The sequence below is a fragment of the Dendrobates tinctorius genome, unplaced genomic scaffold (genome assembly GCF_039654945.1).
Source record: "Dendrobates tinctorius isolate UK_male_01 unplaced genomic scaffold, ASM3965494v1 ptg000468l, whole genome shotgun sequence".
Taxonomy (NCBI): Eukaryota; Metazoa; Chordata; class Amphibia; order Anura; family Dendrobatidae; genus Dendrobates; species Dendrobates tinctorius.
In genome coordinates, this window is record NW_027362130.1 from 577,479 (window position 1) to 595,600 (window position 18,122).

General features: G+C 48.2%; 1 protein-coding gene across 15 annotated transcripts in view; it reads right to left on the minus strand.

Annotated features, from left to right (window-relative positions):
• The window catches only part of CELF3 (CUGBP Elav-like family member 3), a 138,136-nt gene that overhangs the window by 36,566 nt on the left and 83,448 nt on the right, over positions 1-18,122 (minus strand). For 10 of the 15 annotated variants that reach the window (XR_012227609.1, XM_073564660.1, XM_073564657.1 and 7 more), the window contains one exon: positions 7,838-7,886. The exons of 1 other annotated variant lie outside the window; for it this stretch is intronic. Coding sequence is in view for 13 of the 14 variants with exons in the window: in XM_073564660.1 (XP_073420761.1) it covers positions 7,838-7,886 (49 nt within the window). In the remaining variant the exon portion in view is untranslated. 4 more of the 15 variants (XM_073564655.1, XM_073564654.1, XM_073564662.1 and 1 more) reach the window with 3 other exon arrangements.

Sequence of the window (18,122 nt, forward strand, 5' to 3'; positions counted from 1 at the left end):
GTCCAGACACACAGGAGGAGGCTCGGACACATAAGAGGATGCCCAGACCCACAGGCACAGGAGGAGGTACAGACCCGCACCACAGCAGGATGTCCAGACACACAGGAGGAGGCTCGGACACATAAGAGGATGCCCAGACCCACAGGCACAGGAGGAGGTACAGACCCGCACCGCAGCAGGATGTCCAGACACACAGGAGGAGGCTCAGACACACAAGAGGATGCCCAGACCCACAGGCACAGGAGGAGGTAAAGACCTGCAGCAGGATGTCCAGACACACAGGAGGAGGCACAATCCCACAGGCACACAGGAGGAGGCCCGGACACAAAGCAGGATGATCAGACACACAAGAGGAAGCCCGGATATGCAGCAGAATGTCCAGACACACAGGAGCACAGAAAAAGGTCCGGACTTGCAGAAGGATGTCCAATCACTTAGGAGCACAGGAGGAGGCCAACACAAGCAGCAGGATATCCAGACACACAGGAGCACAGGAAGGGACCAAGACACGCAGCAGGATGTCCAGACACACAGGCGCACAGGAGGAGGCCTGGAGATGCAGCAGGATGTCGAGACACACAGGAGCGCAGGAGGAGGTCCATATACACAACAGGATGTTAAGACACACAGGAGGAGGCCCTGACCCACATTCTTTCAGGAGGAGGTCCGGACACACAGCAGGATGTCAAGACACACAGGAACACAGGAGGAGGTCCAGACCCACAGGCGCACAGGAGGAGGTCTGGACACACAGCTAGATGTCCAGACACAAAGGAGGAGGCCCGGACACACGGGAGGAGGCCCGGACACACAGAAGGGGGTCCAGACACACAGGCAATCAGGAGGAGTGCCGGACACACAGCACGAGGTCCGGACAGACAGGAGGACAGGTGAAGGCCCGGACATGCAGCAGGATTTCAAGACACACAGGAACACAGGAGGAGGTCCAGAACCACAGGCGCACAGGAGGAGGTCTGGACACACAGCTAGATGTCCAGACACAAAGGAGGAGGCCCGGACACACGGGAGGAGGCCCGGACACACAGGAGGAGGCCCGGACACACAGGAGGAGGCCCGGACACACAGAAGGGGGTCCAGACACACTGGCGATCAGGAGGAGTGCCGGACACACAGCACGAGGTCCGGACAGACAGGAGGACAGGTGAAGGCCCAGACATGCAGCAGGATGTCCAGACACATGGGAAGAGGCCAGGACACGCAGGAGGAGGCTTGGATACACATCAGGATGTCCAGACACATGGCAGCATGTCCAGACACACAGGAGTACACAAGGAGACTCGGACACATAGCAGGATGCCAAGACACACAGGCGAACAAGAGGAGGCCTGGATACACAGTAGGAGGTCCGGACACAAAGCCGGATGTCCAGATACACAGAAATACAGGAGAAGGCCCGGACACACAGCCGGATGTCCAGTCGCACAGGAGGAGGCCTGTACACACAGCAGGATGTCCAGACTCACAAGAACATAGGAGGAGGCCTGAACACGGAGCAGGATATCCAGACACACAGAAGGTGGCCCGGACACACAGCAGGATGTCGACTCACAGGCGCACAGGAGGTCCGGATATGAAGCAGGATGTCCAGACACACAGGCGCACAGGAGGAGGTCCAGACATGCAGCAGGATGTCCAGTCACACAGAAGGAGGTCTGGACACACAAGAGGATGTTCAAACACACAGGAGCACATGGGTGAAGGCTCCAACACACAGGAGGCGGCCCGGACATGCAGCAGAATATCCAGACACACAGGAGTACATGGGTGAAGGCCCAGACACACAGTAGGCGGCCATGACAGGCAGCCGGATGTCAAGACACATCAGGAGGTCCAGACACACAAAAGGACATGAGGAGCCCCGGACACATAGCAGGATGTCCAGACACACAGGAGAAGAGAAGGAGGCCCAGACACATAGGAGGAGGCTCAGACATACAGCAGGATGTCCAGACACACAGGAGAACAGGAGGAAGCCCAGACACACAGGAGGAGGCCTGGATATACAGGAGGAGGCTCAGACACACAGGAGGATGTCCAAACACACAGGAGGAAGCCTGGACTTGCATCAGGATGTCCAGACACACAGGAGGAGGTCCGGACAGACAGTAGGACAGGAGGATGTCCGGACACGTAGCAGGAGGACAGACACACAGGCAAACAGGAGGAGGCCCGGACACAAAGCAGGAGGTCCGAACACACAGGAGGACAGGAGGAAGCCTGAACACGCAGCAAGATGTACAGACACACAAGAGGAGGCAAGGATACACAGAAGGAGGCCCAGACACACAGCCAGATGTCCAGACACACAGGAACACAGGAGGAGGCCCGGACACATAGACTGATGTCCAGACACACAGGAACACAGGAGTAGGCCCAGACATGCAGCCAGATATCCAGACACACAGGAACACAGGAGGAGGCCAAGACACGCAGGAGGAGGCCCAGACATGCAGGAGGAGGTCCAGACACACAGCAGCATAGGAAGATGTCTGGACATACAGCAGGATGCCCAGATACACAGGAGAACAGGAGGAGGTCCACAAACACAGGAGGAGGCCCTTACATGCAGTTGGATGTCCAGACACACCGGAGCACAGGAGGAGGCCCGGACACACATAAGGCGGCCCAAATATACAGCAGGATGTCCAGACACACACAGAAGGAGGCTCGGACACACAGGAGGATGTAGAGATACACAGGAGGAGGGCTGGACACAGGAGTAGGACCGGACTAGCAGCAGGATATCCAAACACACGGGCGAACAGGAGGAGGCCTGGATACACAGCATGATGTCCAGACACGCAGCAGGAGGGCCGGACACACAGGAGAACAGGAGGAGGCCAGGACACGCAGCAGGATGTTCAGACACACATGAGCACAGGAGGAGGCCTTGACACACAGGAGGAAGTTTGGACATGCAGCAGGATGTCTAGATACACAGGAGAACAGGAGGAGGCCCAGACACACAGGAGGAGGCCCGAACATGCAGTAGGATTTTCAGACATACAGGAGCACAGAAGGAGACTCAGACAGGCAACAGGATGTCCAGACACACAGGAAGTGGCTCAGATACACAGCAGTATGTTCAGACACAACAGGAGGCCCAGACACACAGCAAGATGTCCAGACACCAAGGAGGAGGCTCAGATACACAGAAGCACAGGAGGAGGCCAGGAAAAACAGGAGGAGGCCCAGGCATGCAGCAGGATGTACAGACACACAGGAGGAGGCCCAGACATGCAGCAGGATGTCCAGAAACACGGGAGGAGGCCAAGTTACACAGGAGCACAGGAGCAGGCCTGAACATAAAGCCACATGTCCAGACACACAGGAGGTGGCCCAGATACAAAGCAGGATGTCCAGACACACAGGCGGAGAAACGGACACACAGCAGGATGTCCAGACACACAGGAGCACAGAAAGAGGCCCTGACCGGCAGGAGGATATTTAGACACACAGGAGGCGGTCCGGACACACATAAGACAGCCCGAACATACAGCAGGATGTCCAGACACACAGGAGCGCATGGGTGAAGGGCCAAACACAGAAGGAGGCTTGTACACACAGGAGGATGTCCAGATACAAAGGAGGAGGCCCGGATACAGAGCAGGAAGTCCATACACACAGGAGGAGGCCCTTACACTCCCGACGAGGCCCGTACACAAAGGAGGATGTCCAGATACACAGTGGGATGTCCAGACACACACGAGAAGGCCCAGATACACAGCAGGATGTCCAGACACACAGAAGCGCATGGGTGAAGGGCCAAACACAGAAGGAGGCTTGTACACACAGGAGGATGTCCAGATACAAAGGAGGAGGCCCGAATACAGAGCAGGAAGTCCAGACACACAGGAGGAGGCCCTTACACTCCCGATGAGGCCCATACACAAAGGAGGATGTCCAGATACACAGCGGGATGACCAGACACACAGGAGAAGGCCCAGATACACAGCAGGATGTCCAGACACACAGGAGGAGGCCCACATACACAGCAGGATGTCCAGACACACAGGAGAAGGCCCAGATACACAGCAGGATGTCCAGACACACAGGAGGAGGCCCAGATACACAGGAGGAAGCCCAGACACACAGGAGGAGGCCCAGATACACAGCAGGATGTCCAGACACACAGGAGGCGGTCCAGATACACAGCAGGATGTCCAGACACACAGGAGGAGGCCCAGATTCACAGCAGGATGTCCAGACACACAGGAGGAGGCCCAGATACACAGCAGGATGTCCAGACACACAGGAGGAGGCCCAGATTCACAGCAGGATGTCCAGACACACAGGAGGCGGATCGGACACACATGAGCATGTTCAGACAAACATGAGGAGTCCCGGACACTCAGCAGGATGTCCAGACACACAGAAGCAAAGGAGGAGACCCAGAGAGCACAGGAGGAGGCCCCGACACGCAGCAGGATGTCCAGACACACAGAAGCAAAGGAGGAGACCCAGACCCACAGGAGCACAGGAGGAGGCCCGGACATGCAGCAGGATGTCCAGACACACATACAGGAGGAACTTGGAAAAAAAGGAGGAGGACCTGACACACACATACAAAAGGAGGAACAGACATACAGTGGCATGTAAAAGTTTGGGCAACCCTGGTCAAAATAAAATTATTAATAACGAAAACACTGACTGGCACTTCCAAAACAGAAAACTGGTGTGCACAGGTGTGAAGTAAGTGTAGCCATCTGTATATATAACAAACAAATTTACACTCTGTAGTGCTAAAGCATGTAAATATGAAATATAAATAACATTACTGCTCTAGATAATAAGAAAAAATTGAGATGCGTAGCACATAATTTGGCCAATTCCTGCATGACAACAGCCAACGGCAAGGTGATCTCCGGTTTGCTGGGAACCTGTTTAATGTGAATCCTCTTAGGCTAAAACCTGAATTTATGGGTAGGTAGGATCCTGCTGCAATTAAAGCCGCCACAGGATGGAAGGTGGAGTGCTCAGTCCGAGGGCCGATACACAAATAACAAAAACTTACTGGCACTTACAAAACATTTCGTACCTGTACACACCATTTTTCTGTTTTGGAAGTGCCAGTTTTGGCGACGTTTCAGTTCAAAACTGTGAGCCTTGAAAAAGGCTCACAGTTTTGAGCTGAAATGTCACCATTTTGGGCAATTAAATATCATTTTTTCACTTTGAACTGGTGTGCTGTCTACAGTTATATTATATACTGTATATAATTATGTTTTTTCATCTTTTACATTTTACAAAAAGGAAAATGGGCAGATGCAAGAGTTTGGGCACCCTGCATGGTTAGTACCTAGTAGCACCCCCTTTGAAAGTATCACAGCCTCTAAACCCTATTTGTAGCCAGACAAGAGTCTTTTAATTCTTGTCTGAGGGATTTTCATCCATTGTTCCTTGGAGAATTTTTCCAGTTCTGTGAGATTCCTGTGTCGTCTTGCTTTCCTTTGCTCTTTTGAGTTCTAGCCACAGCTTTTCAATGATGTTCCGATCCGGGGACTGTGAGGGATATTGTAAAGCCTTCAGCTTGCGCCTTTTGAGGTCGTCTATTGTGGATTTTGACGCGTGTTTTGGGTCATTATCTATTTGTAGAAGCCATCCTCTTTTCAACTTCAGCTTTTTTACAGATGGTGTTATGTTTGCATCAAGAATTTGTTGAAATTTCATTGCATTCATTCTTCCTTCTACCCGTGAAATGTTACCCGAGCAATTGGCTGCAGCACAACCCCAAATAATGATTGACCCACCCCCATTCTTAATGTTTGGCGAGATGCTCTTTTCCTGAAATTCTGTGCCCTTTTTTCTCCACACACACCTTTGATCATTGTGGCCAAAGGGCTTGTTTCCAAAATGCATCCGGCTTGATTACTTATTTTTTTGCATACTTATAACACTGAGTTTTTTTGTGAGGACAAAGGAGAGGTTTTCTTCTGATGACTATTCCATGAAGGCCATATTTGTGCAGGTGTCTCTGAACAATAGAACAATGTTCCACAACTCCAGAATCTGCTAAATATTTCTGAAGCGGGGATTCTGATTTGCCTCTTTAGCAACTGTACGAGCAGCTCTCACTGAAAATTTGCTTGGTGTTCCAGACCTTATCTTGACCTCCACTGTTCCTGTTAAAGGGAATCTGTCACCCTTTTTTTTGACTATCAGCTGCCGGTATTGAAATATCAGGGGCTTATCTACGGCATTCTGTAATGCCGTAGATAAGCCCCCGATGTAACCTGAAAGAGAAGAAAAACACGTTAGATTATACTCACCGGAGGGGGCGGTCCGGTCCAATGGGTGTCGCGGTCCGGTCCGACGCCTCCCATTTTCATACAATGCCTCCTCTTCTTCCCTTCCTGTAGTGGCTCCAGCGCAGGCGCACTGCTCTGCCCTACTGAGGGCAGAGCAGAATACTGCAGTGCGCAGGTGCCAGACAACTCCCGACACCTGTGCAATGCAGGACTATGCTCTGCCCTCAACAGAGCAGAGCAGTGTGCCTGCGCCGGAGCCACTACAGGAAGGGAAGAAGAGGACGGCATCATATGAAGATGGGAGGAGCCGGACCGCGACACCCATCGGACCGGACCGCGACACCCATCGGACCGGACCGCCCCCTCCGGTCAGTATAATCTAACGTGTTTTTCTTATCTTTCGGGTTACATCTTTCGGCATTACAGAATGCTGTAGATAAGCCAATGATGTCAATGCCGGCAGCTGATAGTCAAAAAAAAGGGTGACAGATTCCCTTTAAGTGCCATTACTTAATTACGTTTTGAAGTGAGGAAAGGGCAACTTGTAAATGCTTTGTTGTTTTCTTATAGCCTTCTCCTGCTTTGCCGGCCTCCACCATTTTCATTTTCAAAGCCCTAGGCAGCTGCTTTGAAGAACCCATGGCTGCTGTTTTTAAGTACAAGGTTAGAGGAAGCTGAGTTTTTATAAGGCTGGGAAATCTGCATCACTTGGCCTTTCCTAACGATGATAGTGAACAAGCCATAACCCTAACAGGCTAATTAAGGTCTGAAACCTTGGTCAAAGTTATCTGAGCACACAATTCTCCAGGGGTGCCCAAACTTTTGCATCAGTCCAATTTCTTTTTTGTAATTTTTAAAATGTAAAAAATTCCATATATACATACTTGTGATACTATAAGAATGAAAAATCTTGTATAGCCTTGCGCTATGGTACCAATATGAATCTAGGTGTCAATATTACAAAACTGACCTGGAGATGAGTGCCAAAGACGACCCTGCTCCACTTTGAAGATGAGATGTATTTCTATGCTGAACATGTGCTCCTGGACATCTATTAGGAACTAGTGATACAGTGAATACATCTCATCTTCAAAGTGGAGCAGGGTCTTTGCCGCATTTCTCCAGGTCAGTTTTGTAATATTGACAACAAGATTCCTATCGGTACCATAGCAAGGCTATACAAGTGTCTGCATTCTTACAGTATCACAAGCACAGGGGCAGAGTGTGCCTTTAGCTAGAGTGGCTTTGTTTTACCCACTGGAACCTTTTTTGTATGAGAAGCACAGGGGTTTTTACTTTATTTTTTAAATATATAAATATATTTATTTTTTGCCTAAAATACAAAGGAAATGTGACATCTGTAACTTTAGGGCTTTTAAAGATCATATTATTTTCAACTTGTTTAACTCTTCCTGATAACAGTAGCTGTTTTTTTTTTTTTTTTTTACCAGGGGTGCCTAAACTTTTACATGCCACTGTACAGAAGGAGGCCTGGAGGTACAGGAGGAGGCCCAGGCATACAAGTGTGAATAAGGACATGTGTGACAGTTTTAGAATGGGCGGTCTACCTCCTCGGCTCTCGCTGTCTGCGGGTTTCACCTGAATTGGCCGATTCATCTAGAACAAAAGAAAAAGACACCAGTGGCATTGAGAAGTACAGATATATGTCATACAATACTCAGGAGTTGCCATATACGTCAGATTATCAGGGTACGAGAGTGACCCTGTATATCATAGAGGTCAGAGGTGTCATTGTAAAATCTAGAAAGCCTTCTCATAGTAAACACTGAGGCATGGCTTAATTGGAGGAGGCGGAGTGTTTGTTCTTGACAAATTGGTGGCAACAGTGGGATATCTGCGTGATTACCCAGCTTTTCTCCTGACAACTGGTGGTAAAGGCCATAAGTCATCTTCACAGGTCATAAGTGTGTTGCCTCCTAAATTCTTCTGCAAGCTGTGACTGGACTTTGTATCTGTGATATATCAGATAACCCACTTTAATTACCAAGTTATAATTAAGTCATGCTGCACTGCTCACTATGAGATGGCTTTATAGATTTTACAATTACATCCATGACATATACAGTGTATGAGAGTAACAATGTATTGTTAGTGCCAGTATGGGACATATGACTAATTTACCTGGGTGTTACATGGTATTTTGATGTATCAGATATCACGCAGCGTATGAGGTGTCAGTGTGCTCCGCACTGGCAGTGTATACAGTATTGCATGGTATCACGGTGTCAGTGTATGAGGTGTCAGTACCTGGTAAATGAACCTCTCACACATCTGCTATTTCTGCCTCTGTGTTTAATTAACACTCAGAATAACAGGAAGGTGTCATAGGAGATGTAATTAGAGGCTGCGCCCCCTCCTCTGGTGTGCGCTCATCTCTGATTATCTAGATATTTCTCATCAGTGGCTGGACACGGAGAGAAGCTGGATACACAAACCACATAGCCACCCCAAACACGCCATAGATAATAACACTCAGCCCTGCTCCATGGAAAGTCTTGCAAAAGGGGCACGTCACTCCGAATTTGAGTGAGGGGTGCACAGAAAAAGGGTACCAGTCCCAATACAATCTAAAAATCAAAAAACTGGCACTCCCATATGCAGAAAGAAGAAAATTCGTTTTATTCACAGCTTATTTCTCCACAAGACATGTACTCTTAATGTGACGTTTCGGTCCTTATAATGGACCTTCTTCAGACAAGTGGAGCTGTGAAGAGACAATAAGAAAAAAAGTCGGCGCTAGCTGGTGTGTATTATTCCATCATGGAGAGGAGCGCTCCTATCCATGATGGAATAATACACACCAGCTAGCGCCGACTTTTTTTCTTATTGTCTCTTCACAGCTCCACTTGTCTGAAGAAGGTCCATTATAAGGACCGAAACGTCACATTAAGAGTACATGTCTTGTGGAGAAATAAGCTGTGAATAAAACGAATTTTCTTCTTTCTGCATATGGGAGTGCCAGTTTTTTGATTTTTAGCTCCATGGAAAGTGGGATAAGCAGCAGACACCCCTTATCTTCAGCAATCACCCGCTAACAGTGGCGCAACAGCAGTTCCCACATCACCATACAGAGGCACAACCACAGCAGTAACATCAAACTACAACGCGCTACAGATGTCGTAGGTCATACCTGTCAGGGCACCCTTCAAATTGTTCCAGAAAATCAAGTATTTCTCCCCCAAAAATATTGCAAAAAATGGTAGATTGGACATAATTTCACCCAAAACCCAATAAATTGGGACAGACAAAACTGTTGGCACCCTCAACTGAATATTTGGTTGCACCCTTTTGGAATAAATAACTGTAATCAATCACTTCCTATAACCATCAACAAGCTTCTTTCACCTCTCAGCTGGAATTCTGGAGCACTCTTACAAACTGCTCCAGGTCTCTCATGTGTGAAGACGACTTCTCCCAATAGCAATTCTCTCCAATGGTGATCAATGGGATTTAGATCCGGACTCATTGCTGCCTCTTCTGAACTCTCCAGCACTTTGTTTCCATATATTTATGGGGGCTTTTTGAACTATGTTTGGGGTCATTGCCCTGCTGGAAGGTCCATGACCTAGAACGCAAACCCTGCTGACACTGGGCGCTACATCGCCACCCAAAATCCTTAATCTTCAGATTTCAGGATGCCTTGCACACAGTCAAAGCATCCACTGCCAGAAGCAGCAAAACAACCTCAAAATATCTTTGAACCTCCACCATATTTGACTGTGGGTACTGTGTTCTTTTCTTTGACGGCCTCATTCCTTTTTCGGTAAACAGTAGAATGATGTGCTTTACCAAACAGCTGAATCCTAGAATGTTAGGGTATGTGCACACGTAAGCATTTTTTTCGAGTTTTTAAGCGTTTTTACCAGCAAAAACGCTTAAAAATGCTTACAAGAAGCATCCCATTCATTTTAATGAATTCTGCACTTTTTGTGCATATTGATGCGTTTTCTGCGAAAAAAACGCATAGCTGTAAAAAAAACGCAGCATGCTCATTAATTTCGCTGAAAAATCTGCATTTCTAACTATTTTCTATGAGATTGGGGACGCGCCTGAAAAAACGCATAAAAATCGCGCAAAAATCGCGCAAAAAACGCGCGTTGTCTGGGAAGGAGTCCGGTTTTCAGTCAGGAATTTTCTGCATACGTGTGCACATACCTTTAGAGTTGGAAGAGACCTACAGAGTCATCATGTTCAATCCCTAGCTTAATGCAGGATTCACTAAACCATCTCAGACAGATGTCTGTCCAGCCTCTATGTGAAGACTTCCATTGAAGGAGAACTCACCACCTCTAATGGCAGCATGTTCCACGCACTGATCACCCTCACTGTCCAAAAGTTTTTTTTAATATCTAATGTGTTTCAGTTTCATTCCATTGCTTCTAGTGTTTCCATGTGCAAATGAGAATAATGATGATGCCCCTACACTGACAGCCCTTCAGATATTTGTAGACAGCTCCTCTTATAGCCTTCTTTTTGCAAGCTAAGCATTCTCAGACTCTTTAACCGTTCCTTGTAGGACATTGATAGCAGTCCGCTCACTATCTTAGTAGCTCTTCTCTGAACTTGCTTCAGTTATTTCGGTCTGATCTGTCCACAAGATGCTTTCACAGAAGGATTTTGGCTTACTCATGTAGATTTTGGCAAACTGTAGTCTAGCGTATTAATGTTTCTGTGTCAGCAGTGGGGTCCTCCTGGGTCTCCTGCCATAGCGTTTAATTCAAATGTGGACATATAGTATGCGCTGACACGGATGAACGCTGAGCCTGCAGACAGCTTGAATTTCATTGAAACGTGATTGAGGCTTATCCACCATACAGACTATCCTATATGACAACCTTTCATCAATTTTTCTGTGCAGTGCACGTCCAGGAATATTAGCTACAGTGCCATGGGTTGTAAAATTCTTGATTATGTTGTGCACCATGGACAAAGGAACATCAAGATCTCTGGAGATGGACTTGTAACCTTGAGATTGTTGATTTTATTCAACAATTTTGCTTTTCAAGTCCTCAGAGAGTTCCCTTCTCCTCTTTCTGTTCTCCATGTGTCACGATGTGACACGTCCCAGCGGGGGAGTCGGTCAGCGGACGGTGCAACACACACAACGGGATGGAAATGGGGAGAGGAAGGCCCTACGGATAGGGACATGTGGGATGGTCACCATCTGAGCCTGTCCCTGCATTCCCCTAATGCCCTAAGTGGATCCTTCCTCCCACCGCTGTCAGGAACCTCATCCCTCGCTGTCACCTAGCACTGCCATGCCTAGTGCACTGGCCGGCAAGGGGCGCTATAGCCTCACCACTGCAGAGGACAGTCACAAACACGAAAGGGACGAGGAGAAAACACCACACTTAGCTTCCTGACTCTGCTGCCAAGATCCACACCACAGATTTACATAGAAGCTGGACTCCAAATTCCAGAAACAGCAAACACCAGAGAGCTGCCACTACAAGGATGGTCTCCATAGAGAAACTATCACCAACAGTCAGCTGTGTCAGGAAAATATGAATTATTTCCTATTATCCTAGGTACACATACAGTGCTACCTGTTACTCCTCCCCCCATTGGTTTGTAAACAACCCAGTACCCACTGCAATCCCTTTCGCACTGCTGCAGCCCCCTCAGTATGCCTCTGTGAAATTCTATCCACCCCCCCCCCCCCTCCCTTAAGCAAATGGTCACTGAATGCCAGCTCTGGCAGAGTTAAGTGTTTTTTTCCCTCCAAAAGATACCTTTGTCTATCAGGCATGATATTCCAGGTCACATTTAATAATTCTCATTAACCCTAGAGACAGGAAAAATAGATTTCCAGGATCTGGGTGATTGGGGCTACGCATGTCAACCTTTTGTGGCCTTTAGGGCCATCAGAAACCTGGGAAATGACTTTGTGCCCCCCCAGTAACACGCAGACATGCAGTGTTTGGTCACAAAAGAAAGGTATATTCACATGGGAAAATATAATGCCCCTATAGTCACCCTGTGAGCTTTCCAGCCAAAGATATGAAAATAGAAGTGTTTTGATATTCTCCCAAAAAGAGGTATACCCCCTTGAACACAGCCCACCAGTGAGATCAGCAAGGGAACAGTCCCTAGGTTTGTTGGCAAAGCATAAAACTGAAATGCACATTGGAGGAGGTGTCAGATGCCGGAGAGTCAGCTAGAAAACATCCTGTGCTGCTGATCTATTTCTTTGGGATGGCTCTCTTCCTCTTTATCGACATGTCATACCTGTGACTGAGATAGAGTAAGTTTCATATTTTAATCCCTTTGTCTCTTTTTTTGCAACATTTCTCAATTTTTGTAAACACTGCCGACATTTAGATTGTGAGCCCCATCGGGGACAGTGATGAAAATGTGTGCAAACTGTAAAGCGCTGCGGAATATGTTAGCGCTATATAAAAATAAAGATTATTATTATTATTATTATTATTATTATTATTTTCTGGAGTAAACTTATAAATTTACTAGTTTCGTTCTTTTTGCTCTATGATTGAACCAACACGTACTCCATGCAAAATTCCGCTACCTTGGGTTGGTTTCTGACCCGATATAGGCTTTGGTATAAAACGAGGAACTGTTGGCAGCGTAGCGTCCTGGTGTTATTGGGGAACCCTGGCAGTGACGGATCGGAGGTTTATGTGTGTATTCCTGGCCTCGGACTGGTGATACACATACCGCCCTTACTGCAGAGTGCCCGATAACCAGTACGTGACAAGGCAGCCTTTCCGGCGACCACTTATCCTAGGTGCAGTTCCCTGACTGACCAGAGGGTAAGGGGGGAGCAAGAGAACTGCAAGTTCCTAACAGGAACTGATAGTGGAAGCAAAAGTTGGGTTATCCTGACAAATTGGTGGCTGCGGTGGGATCATAGAGCATTAGTGATCTGGTTTGAGCCATCATTCCTCTCACTAAAAAAATCGCACGGTTCTTTCAGGGACCCTGCGCAAAAAGTTTTGAAGATCGAACTCAGTGTTTATTAGTTCTGAGACAATACTGTGTGTGTAGCAGTTACACCCTCCCCTTTCTTTTCATTTTCTGTCCTATATTTTACTTGGCAATTATGGCTACGCTTGGAGAGACCTGGTATAATCAGCAGTCCAAGGACACTCTTACTGCCCTCTGTACTATAAAACAGACTGACTCCACAGGCAAAACCAGGTACCAAATGATTGTGGCACTGATGCAATGTGCAGCAAAGCAAGCCCGTCACCAGAGCCCTGGTGACCCAGAAGCCAGCCCAAGCGCAGGTGGTGCTGCTGTGGAGGTCCAACCGGTGAATGCCAGCCCTACTCGCAACCAGAGAAGTGTGGACCCATATCTGCGGATGACCTTGGGGCAACTCCACGCAGTCGATTGTGAGGGACGTCTGAAGCTGATCCAGTAACACCAAGTGGCCGAAAGAACCGAGCGGCAGGCCCAAGCCCAGCGAGAGACTTAGAGAGCTGATCGGGAGGCTGCCAAGCAACAGGACCAAACTCAGAGAGACCATGAACTGAAGATAGCCCGACATGGGGTAGCACCAGCTACTCCACTGAGATGTGAGTCCAATAATGCAACAACCTTTAAACCCCAGCCAGAACCCTTTTCAGTGATGGAAAAGGACGGGGACTTGTGCATATTTCTGCAAGGGTTTGAAAAAGCCTGCAGACAGTACCAGCTGCCTGAGAACCAATGGGCCCGATATTTTACTCCAGGGCTTAAAGGAGAAGCTCTGGAGGCATTTGCTTCTCTCCCTCGAGACCAAGATGGAGACTATGAGGCCATCAAGCAGGCCCTGATAAAAAAAGTACCAACTGACTCCGGAGGTCTACCATAAAAAATTCCGGAACCTTCAACGTGGACCACACGACAGCTACAGTGATGTGGTGCATGGACTCAGAACCCACTTTGAGCAGTGGGTCCAAGGAATGTCAGTGACCACCTTTGAGTAGCTGAAGGACCTGTTGGTCACCAATCTAACCCAAGAAGAGGTGAAAAACCAGCTAAATAAGATTAAAGTATATAAATCTTCGGGTTCAGATGGCATACACCCACGAGTACTAAGAGAACTAAGTAATGTAGTAGACAAATAATTATTTCTTATATTTAGGCACTCTATAGCGACGGGGTCTGTTCCACAGGACTGGCGCATAGCAAATGTGGTACCAATATTCATAAAGGGCTCTAAAAATGGAATTATAGGCCTGTAAGTCTAACCTTAATTGTTTGTAAAATATTTGAAGGGTTTCTGAGGGATGTTATTCTAAATTATCTCAATGAGAATAACTGTTTAACTCCATATTTTTCTGAAGAGGTAAGCTATAGACTGAACCAAGGTGAGTCATTGGACGTGGTATATCTTGATTTTTCCAAAGCGTTTGATACCGTGCCACACAAGAGGTTGGTACACAAAATGAGAATGCTGGTTCTGAGGGAAAATGTGTGTAAATGGGTAACTAACTGGCTGAGTGATAGAAAGCAGAGAGTGGTTATAAATGCTATATTCTCTAACTGGGTCGCTGTGACCAGTGGGGTACCACAGGGGTCGGTGTTGGGATCTATTCTCTTCAACATATTTATTAACGATCTGGTAGAAGGTTTACACAGTAAAATATCGATATTTGCAGATGATATAAAACTATGTAAAGCAGCCAATACAAAAGAAGATAGCATTCTGCTACAGATGTATCTGGATAAGTTGGAAACTTAGGCCGAAAGGTGGCAGATGCGGTTTAACATTGATAAATGTAAGGTTATACACATGGGAAGAAGGAATCAATATCAGCATTACACACTAAACGGGAAACCACTGGGTAAACCTGATACAGAGAACGACTTGGGGATCCTAGTTAATAGTAAACTTACCTGGAGCAGCCAGTGCCAGGCAGCGGCTGCCAAGGCAAACAGGCTCATGGGGTGCATAAAAAGAGGTCTGGATACAGATGATGAGAGCATTACACTGCCTCTGTGCAAATCCTTGGTTAGACCACACGTGAAGTACTGTGTACAGTTTTGGGCACCGGTGCTCAGGAAGGATATAATGAAACTAGAGTGAGTACAAAGGAGGGCAAAAAAATGAATAAAAGGGATGGGGGAACTACAATACCCAGAGAGATTAGCAAAATTAGGATTATTTATTCTAGAAAAAAGACAACTGAGGGGCGATCTAATAACCATGTGTAAGTATATAAGGGGACAATACAAATATCTCTTCGAGGATCTGATAGAAACCAAGGAAGGTGACGGTCACAAGGCGGCATTCTCTGCGTCTGAAAGAGAGAAGGTTTTTCCACCAACATAGAAGAGGATTCTCTACTGTTAGGGCAGTGAGAATCTGGAATTCCTTGCCAGGGGAGGAGGTGGTGATGGCGAACTCAGTCGAGGGGTTCAAGAGAGGCCTGGATGTCTTCCTGGAGCGTAACAATATTGTATTTTACAGTGATTACATTTTTTAGAATGACGTACAGTAGATCTGGGGATTTATTCTGACGGAATATAGGCTGAACTGGATAGACAAATGTCTTTTTTTTTACTTTGCTAACTATGTTACTACGTTACTATGAATAGTGAAAGACCAGTTCCTACATCTTTGTCCGGCTGAGGTGCAACAGTTCGTGATGGACCGGGAGCCAAAAGAGGCGGATAAAGCAGGGCAGATTGCTGACACCTACAAGGACAATCGCAAACCGGAGGTGCGGAAGCCGGTCACCACCAGCTGGAAAGGGTGTAAGCCATCGACCATCCTTGCCCCTGCCAGCCGACCCTCCGGAACCCCTGTCCCCTTTGCCAACGCCAGGCCTACATCTGATCGCCGCAAGTGTTATTTCTGCAGTCGGACTGGACACCTCAGCTCCACCTTGTCCGGAGAAGCAGAAAAAAAATCCCCCATCCAAGGCCTCCGGGCCTAATGCAGTAGATCTTTTTGTGGGTGGGGCGGTTGGGAGGGCCTGTGAAAATTTGCAGAGTCACCATGGGGGACACTGTCACTATAGGCCTCAAAGACACTGGGGCTGAACGAACCCTCATCCGACCCGAACTGGTGACCCCTGAAGAGATTATCCCGGGGAAAACCCTGACAGTCACCGGGATTGGGGGCTTCCACTGTCCCTTGCTGATGGCCCGAGTTTTTATAGATTGGGGTGCCGGGAGCGGGGTTAAGGAAGTGGGGGTGTTCAACAACTTACCCACACACGTTTTGTTGGGAACGGATTAGGGGAGGATGTTCATGCATTATGTCCTTGACTCTCCTCCCCGATCTGGTACTGATGGTAATGTTAATGCTAATGATGTGAATGTGCATGCTTCACCGGATAATGTATCTGGAGGTACAGGAGTACTCAGCTATGTCACGCTGCAGGGTGATATTGCTGAGGACCCCCTAACAGGAGCAAGCGTCAGTGCTAAGGAGAATGGGGAGAGGCACGGGAACCATAAAGCAGGTGATGCCATGCAACTGACCAGTGCCACAAAGGAAGGTAACCTGGCCGATGGTAACTGCCCCATAAATAACACTGTTCCTGAGGTAATGGGGGAGGAAGTACCCATCGCCGAGCAGGCTGATGGGACTGTGGTATTCCCCGGAGAAACGACCTTTATAGCTGCTGTCACCCGCAGTGAGAGTGCCCAGAATGTGGGTAACGCCCTGCCTTCTGGATCCTCCTCAGTCAGAGGGAAGACTGAACCAGTGACGGACCCAGAGGGTCCCCGTGAGGATGAGACCTTAACGTCACTTCTGTCCGCCTCCAGCCAGGAGTTCCAGGCAGCTCTACACTCAGATGCTGGCCTGGAGACCTTGAGAAACCTCGCCGAGAAGCCCACCTCCGAGACCAATTGTCATGATCACGTGTGTCAGGACGCAGATGATACCGCAAGGCGAACCCATAACACACGTGACCCTGGATACACCGCCTCCAGTGGGGCGCATTTAAATAATAAAAACGTGCAGGTGGATACGCCGCCTCCACCTGGCGAATTTAGGTATTACACGTTATACATACAATAATCAAATAATAAAGGGGGAACCTGGGAAACTTTAACAATGGTGGGCCCTGCAATAGGGAAAAGGGAATTGGAGACCTCATGAGCTCCCCTGAGCCAGTGTCCCTGCACTCCTAACGTTCCCTATGCCGGTTTCGCACCGGGCGCCGCACGCGTACCTCAACGCCCTAGCTCGCCCTGACCCTAAACCCTCACTAGGGAATGGGTCGGTGCGGAGACTAATCCCACCACTGCACTAATAACACACATGAGGAAAGAGACAATACAGGGGAAACACCACTTAGCTTTGCTCTGTTGCGTGCGCTCCTAGCAACAGAGCCCTCCACCTGAGTGCATCTTCTCCTCCACCTGGATCCATCACCATAACAGGATCCTTCACCTTAGTGCAGCCTTGGAGCAGAGTCCAACACCAATTGCAGCTGCTTAGTACCAGAGTCCCAAGGAAGTGTTCAGCTTCTGCCACGAAGTCAAGCATGCTTGAGTCCAGCTCAGCGGCCAAGTCCCACATGGTGAGTGCCACTCTCCATAGTAGCCACTCCACCAGACCATGCAGACACTTCCCGCTGACTCCATCACTGCGACCCCACCACGCCATGCCAGCCCTTCGTCCAGACACCATAGCGGCAACACGTCCCCCCTGGCTAAGCTGCGCAGGACTCCTCACCAGCTCCATCCTTCCTCCAGGCTCTCCAAAAACAGAGTGAACACAAACTCACAATATCACAGGCAGTGATTGCACACCTCTAGCACACCTTTATAGGGTGTCACACCTGATACCTAATTAAGTGCACAAAAACCCAAAGTGCAATACCACAACCACCACCGGGGACAGTCAAAACACCTTTGAACTTAACC